General features: G+C 42.1%; 1 protein-coding gene across 1 annotated transcript; it reads left to right on the top strand.

Moving 5' to 3' along the window:
* The first annotated feature begins 731 nt into the window (after nt 1–731).
* Nucleotides 732–1,865, top strand: LOC107566085 (prolactin-releasing peptide receptor-like). The gene has a single exon (XM_016251461.1). The coding sequence runs from the start codon at nt 732–734 to the stop codon at nt 1,863–1,865; it is 1,134 nt and encodes a 377-aa protein (XP_016106947.1).
* Nucleotides 1,866–6,802: the final 4,937 nt, after the last annotated feature.

Below are 6,802 nucleotides of genomic sequence, written 5' to 3'. Positions count from 1 at the left end.
TGACACACTGATAACAGTGTTTTCATTTATACTTAATCTCTATCACTATTAAAAAAGGTGGCATATTAAGAACACACTGTATCCTAGTGCACATCATAGTTTATGCAAAACGTATTGTTATTAGATAATGCATTTATAAGTTATTAATTGCATTTGCATGTGATATCCATTACCATCATTATTACTTTTTGGCCTTTTCCACTCATATTTGCTGAGCACGTGGTATGATTGTGACTCCAATCATGAATTCATGTAATCACACGTCGTGTAATGGAGTTTGATATATACTCAGGAAAGTAATTATAGAGTCATCAAATGCTCATTTTTCTCCATTCATAAGGCCTGATAACTAGTAGATCCTTGTGAATTACCTCTAACAGACAATGTGACTTTAAATAAAGGTAAATACCTTAGGATTTTCTTCTAGATAATACTAAATAAAAAACTGTAATTAGACTTTATGACTCACCTTGAGGAAAAAAAAAGTCTGCTTCAGCAGTTAATTGGATCCGTGAAACGCAGCCTTTCTTCTTTGCGCTTAGAGGGTGCTCAAGTATCATCAAGGTAGAAAGAGAAAGACTCTTTAAAAGGGGTTCCATCAAGAGCATGGCAACAGCGTTTCCATGTGCCAATCTCACACTGAGTTTATCTCTAACGGCTGAGTGAGTGTGTACCTGTGTGGGCATGATGGTTGTCTTGGTTTTTCATGAATGTTTTTGTCACAGGTTGAAATGGATCCTCTTCTGGAACAAGTTTTGGCGGGCTTTAATGCAACCCTCGGAGCTACGAATCGGACAGACCCCCTGGATACATTTTCAGGAACCCAGCTGCTTTTGCGCTTCAAACCTCTGTTTATTCCTCTCTACACCTTGGTCGTTGTTGTTGCTGGTGTTGGGAACAGTTTCCTTCTTTTCTGCATTCTGGTGGACAAGAAGCTCCACAATGCCACCAATTTCTTCATCGGCAACCTGGCAGCTGGGGACTTGCTGATGTGCCTGAGCTGTGTGCCATTGACAGCGTCGTATGCTTTTGATGCACACGGCTGGGCATTCGGCCGTCCAATGTGCCACCTTATTCCTCTGTTGCAAGGTGCAACAGTCTTCGCCTCTGTATTATCCCTCACCGCCATCGCCATGGACCGTTACGTGGTGGTGGCATACCCAGTGCGGAGGCGTATCTCAGTGTGGGGCTGTGGCGCAGTGGCATTGGGTGTCTGGGCAGTTTCGTTGGCCCTGGCCGCTCCTCCTTCCCTCCACACGCGCTACGTGGACCTGCGACCCAGTGGCATGGAGTTGGTAGCATGCGAGGAATTCTGGCTGGGAGCCGAACGACAGCGCCTGCTCTACTCCTGCTTCTTCTTGCTGGCATCCTACATGATCCCCCTGCTGTCTGTAAGCATCTCTTACTGTGCCATCAGCGTTCACCTCCGCAAACACACGTTGCCTGGAGAGCCATCCCATAGCCAGCAGCGTTGGAGCAAGCAGCGGCGCAAGACTTTCTCCCTTCTGGTGGCCTCCGTCCTCGCCTTTGCCCTCTGTTGGCTCCCTATGCAAGTCCTCAATCTCCTTCTGGATCTAGACTCGGACTTCCAAATCGTGGACAAGCGCTACGTCAACGTGCTGCAGGTCAGTTGCCACCTGATAGCCATGAGCTCAGCCTGCTACAACCCCTTCATCTATGCCTCGCTGCACAGCAAGGTCCGCATGCACCTGCGGGGTTACCTGTGCCCTTGCAGACGCAGTGGACAGGAGCTACTATCTCGTTGCGCCTCCCGCAACCCAGCCACCTGCTTGACGCTCATCTCTGAGGTAGCTGTGAAGGAGAGCCAATCACCTGAGAGCCCCGTCCCCGACAGCTGCCTCTGAAGATCTGCGGCACATCAGCACAGACTAATCAGAAGGAGCACTCAGACATTAAAGGGGTCATATGACTTTGCTAAAAAGAACATTATGTTGTGTATTTGGTGTAATGAAATGTGTTTATGCGGTTTAAGGTTAAAAAACACATTATTTCCCACATAATGTACATTATTGTTGCTCCTCTATGCCCCGCCTTTCTGAAACGCATCGATTTTTACAAAGCTCATCGTTATGAAAAGCGAGGTATACGCTGATTGGCCAGCTATCCAGTGCGTTGTGATTGGCTGAATACCTCAAGCGTTTGATGGAAATGTTACTCCCCTTAACATACTGCGATGCAGTCTGGTCGCCGTGCTTTTGCCAAGTAAGACATGTTCCTGAATCAACATCTTTTGTTGATCCTGGATCAACACTACTGTCCAATAATATAGACTAAACCCTATCACTACCCATAAACCTAACCCTACCAATAATTTATTCCTAAAATCAGTGTGAAATTATAGCTGATTAACAAGGGTGTAGAAGCACCTAACCCTGATCGTAAGTCTAAAACAGATATTTCCTGAAAAGTTATCCCTCAATTCTGATTGGTTAATTGGAATGTTGTTCCAGGATCAACAAGGATGTTGATCCTGGAACATGTTGTACTTAGTGAAATCATGGTCACCGATGCAGTCTCCCAGCACAACGAGACAAAACCAATAAAACCCATTACAAACGAGGCATTTGTTGCATCTAGTGGGGACATTTTTACTGATTATAATGACTTATACTGTGTTTTTACGCCTAAACATAAAACCATGTCTGCATTTGTGATCGGAGAAATGACAAACAACAAGCGCTACTCTACACTGCTTAAAAACCATGTCTGCATTTGTGATCGAAGAAATGACAAACAACAAGCGCTACTCTACACTGCTTAAAACTCGTGTTTGAATCATCAGTGGCAAATTCTTTCAATGTAAAAAATGTACTTACAGGCTGTGAGTTAGAAGCTCCAGACTGTCCTTGCAAAGTTGGAACTGCCCCACTTTATAGAACAGCCTTTGAGCACAGACCCATTGTAGGCTATGCAGAACTGCAGGTTCAGGAAACAGTCCTCCATAAAATGCATCACACATTGCGGGCTAGAGTGAGCGGAGGCCGGCGGACTTGAGAACGGCGCAGCAGGCAGATTCGACAAAGGAGCAGCCGGCGGCCTTGCGGCAACCACGTGTGACGACCCCGGGCTGGACTCCACTTTGTCCACAGTGAAAGCCGATCCGGCGATCCACAACGCGAAGTTGATGTATTTCCTCAGCGACCAGCATGGATCAGCTCTAGGCATGATGAAGCGGATATCGTCCGCTTTCGAAAGGCCAAACAAAGTAGTTTCGCTTTCACAATGAAACACACAGCATCTCCACAACATGGCGGCCGTGGCAACAACAATACTACAGCGAGAATAAAAGTTACGCCTTTTTTCTTTGCGTGAACATTTGGGCAGTGTTATGCAAATCTTCCCACACAGTGATGTAGACATGTGGGGGCATGTTTAAACGAGGCGTTTTAGGAGGGTGTGGACAAGTTTTAACTTTTATAAAGAATATCTCTTTGGATTTGAGACTTTAGTCTTTGCAACTTTACAGATCTTCTTTATTCACCAAGAGCTTGTAGCACTCCAAAGAGAAAGGAAAAATTTAAATCGCATCATATGACCCCTTTAACGGGGTTTCGCTGCACTGGAGTTGTATTCCGGCCAATATTCGATGTTCTTACATGAGAACGAAGGCTTTTTTGTTGGTAGGCTTTTTTTTCATGAGGACTAAAGAGACTACTCAGGCTCTCAGCTTTGTTTTGATGTTTCAGTGGACATTAGTGATCCAGCCTCAAGATTCCCTCATACATCCCATTGACCTTAAATGAAAACCCCTAATACTAAACACACATTTACAGAGCAGCTTATACTGGAGGTGTAGAATAATCCTCTTTGGGAATACCCTGTCCTTGAACCCACTATGGCCAAGGGGAGTATCAGCAAACCACAACTAGATGTTGACAGCTATTTTTCAATTCCTTCTTTCTCTTTCTCCCGCTATTAGGAAGTAGCCAGGGAAATATCAGGTGTTTTGGCTGAGTTACCTCTTTCCCATCACCTCTGATCCTGCTGTATCTTCATTTATAGGATAAGCAGTTAACACTGTTGCTTTAGCTCTCACCCATACTAGAAAACAAATGATGCAGAACGTATCAGCCTCACAATCCTCTAAGGATCACTGCTCGTCTGATATAGATCACTGCTCTGAAACTTGCCCTCAGAGCTTTTCACTCTCAAGTCCAGACACTCTCAAGAGGGCTCCGGCAATCGGAGTTCAATCAAATGACAGCCTTTTGCCTCTATGTAATGGACTTCATGCTCTGCTTTAAGACACATACAAGGTAGCTTGCACTGGAACACTTCTACATTTCTGAAGATAGGCATAGTTCCATAAAATGTTCAAGAGACTGAGCCTGACCTTTTATAAGTGGCAAGAGCTAAAATGATGATAATTTCACAGGAGCAAGTGCCAGTTGTTTTGCTATTATGTGGTTTTGCCATTTCCCTTGGAGAGCTGTAAGAATTGAGGTCTCATTTTGACAGCTCTCTGGAAGTATGAGATAGACTTAATTAGATGTTCTACAATGCATTCACAACACACTACATTACTCATCAAGTCAACCATTTCTCAGATGAATTAACAAGAATGTATGACCCAAAAGATTTATGGAAATTAATGGTAGAATGTCAGTGTTTGTGTGTTTGTGTGACAGAAACATAGCCATACTATTAATGGTTTTCTTTTTCTTTAACCTAAGCTGGGTGCACACTGTGTAATTTTTCACGTCTTTACAATAGTTTTTTGTCAGATTGTATGATGGTACCCCAGTCAGATGTTGAGTAAAATCCTAAGTAAACTTTGCAACATCAAATATGGCCACTTCTCATCCTTGTCAGTTCTTAATTCTTCATTTGTACGTGAAATTGAAGTTAAACTGAACAATCCCAATCATCTCCTTGCATTAACATGGAAATGTTTTGTCAAGGGAAAAAAATAATAATAATTCTGGAGTTGTGGCTGGAAAAAGAGATCATGCATGCTCATTACAGTATCTGTAGTATTATCATATGGGAAAGTAATGTTAAATAAGTAACATTACATTTATTTAGCATATATTATAATTAAACTTTCAGATTTTGATCTTACTCATACTCATCTGTCATCAATGGCTGTTCCCTATTAGACAATTACATCGTAGGATGCAAAATTTCTAATACTATCAGAACTGCATTGGAAGATAAGATTCATCTCAAATTTAATCAATTGAAACATTATACTAAGCTGCCTGTGACCAACAATACAAATAAATGTATGACCCCCGAAATCATGGTAAATTCACAGTGTGCACTCAGCTTTAGACATGAATTACAACAGCAACAGTTCACCCCACACACACAAAATATAAATGCATACAGTCTTGTAGTTTTCTGGCTGATTCTATGCTACAACAATGTGGTTATGACCTGTGTAAATACAATTGCATAGATAAAATCTGCTATCACTACGGGCGACCTTTTGCAACTGTGTTAACTAGTAAATGTTTGAGTAAAATGCTACACTTTCACCAGTGTTTGAAAGAGTCTTGTCATTTATCAGAACGCATATCTAACATGATCATATATATATATATCACAACACACGGATTGTGTTGTGATATATAATCACAACACAATCAATAATATAAGTAATTGACTGAAAGACGTTTGCACACTGTTACAAGCAAGTAACAAAAGTCATCTGTTTCTCACATGAACGCAGGCACCAACAATTTTGTGATTACAAACATGGTCACAGTGGGTAGATGATGAAGCAGAAGTTGGTACAATTATGTCAGGCGAGATACGCCTGCGAATGTCTCTGCATGCTAATTATCAAATCTAGCCACCAACGCTGATTGCTAGCCAAGCACAGGGCCACCAAGAGCAGGATGGCCAATGCACGCAAGGAAGAAATGGACCTAGCCACCGATCCCCAAGGGTTCCCTAATAAGAACTTGTGTATTCCCTGCAGTCAACATGTCTGGACCACCTAATTTCATACAATGAGTCCCTTTGCATAGGGAACGCAGTGGCAATGATGCTGCATGATTCATAATAGATGACAAATAGACCCCAGGACCTTGTTGAAACTGTGAGAGGCAGCAACAGTTTGTTTCCCCATGTTGAGCATCATGAGTAAGCATAGTCACAGCTAACATTTCACACTTGGATGTCTTTGGAAAATCTGAGCAAAGTTTGTGACATTGTTGAGATTTCTTCTGAAACTCTAGAGGAGATGTTCCATCTCATCTTCATATAATCTCATAGTTGACTCAAAGAAACAAGTGAGATGTTAAAGGTGTCATTTCTGACTGTTCTTTTCTATGCCAGTACTCAGACATGACATCTCAATTTCTGCTAAATATAGCATGAGGTACATCATCATCACTGGCCAACCTTTTTATCCAGCAACAAAAAAAACTATTTTACTTTCCCTGCGGAACGTCTTAGGAAAATCAGTGAAGTGAGAGTTTGGGTCTAATGATGTCATTAAGCTTAGAGCAGCTTTGCAAAAGAATAGGTAAAAGAAGAATGCTGCAGACTTGAAGATGCAGCTATTACGATGTGGTGGAAACAAATATATTCTCAAGGCCTGCAACAGAAGGTTTCATAAAGAGCAGCTGTTGTTATTGGTTCCAATGTCAAACACATCTGGCTGCTTGAGATTCAGTTGGAAAGAAATCAGCTAGGCTAGAGGGGAAGACAGAGAGTCTAGGAGTTAAATTTCATGTCCTTATTTAAAAAAAATATGGTATAAAAATGGTTTCAGATTTGCACTATTCTCTGACCACCTCTTGACTTAACAAGGACCTTAAAGTGATTCTCA

Source organism: Sinocyclocheilus grahami, unplaced genomic scaffold, assembly GCF_001515645.1.
Source record: "Sinocyclocheilus grahami isolate Dianchi unplaced genomic scaffold, SAMN03320097.WGS_v1.1 scaffold1045.1, whole genome shotgun sequence".
Taxonomy (NCBI): Eukaryota; Metazoa; Chordata; class Actinopteri; order Cypriniformes; family Cyprinidae; genus Sinocyclocheilus; species Sinocyclocheilus grahami.
This window is presented reverse-complemented; position numbering and strand designations above follow the sequence as displayed.

Bases quoted from the DNA above. Each gene is read 5' to 3' on its own strand.
- LOC107566085 (XM_016251461.1), top strand. From the start codon at position 732: ATGGATCCTCTTCTGGAACAAGTTTTGGCGGGCTTTAATGCAACCCTC.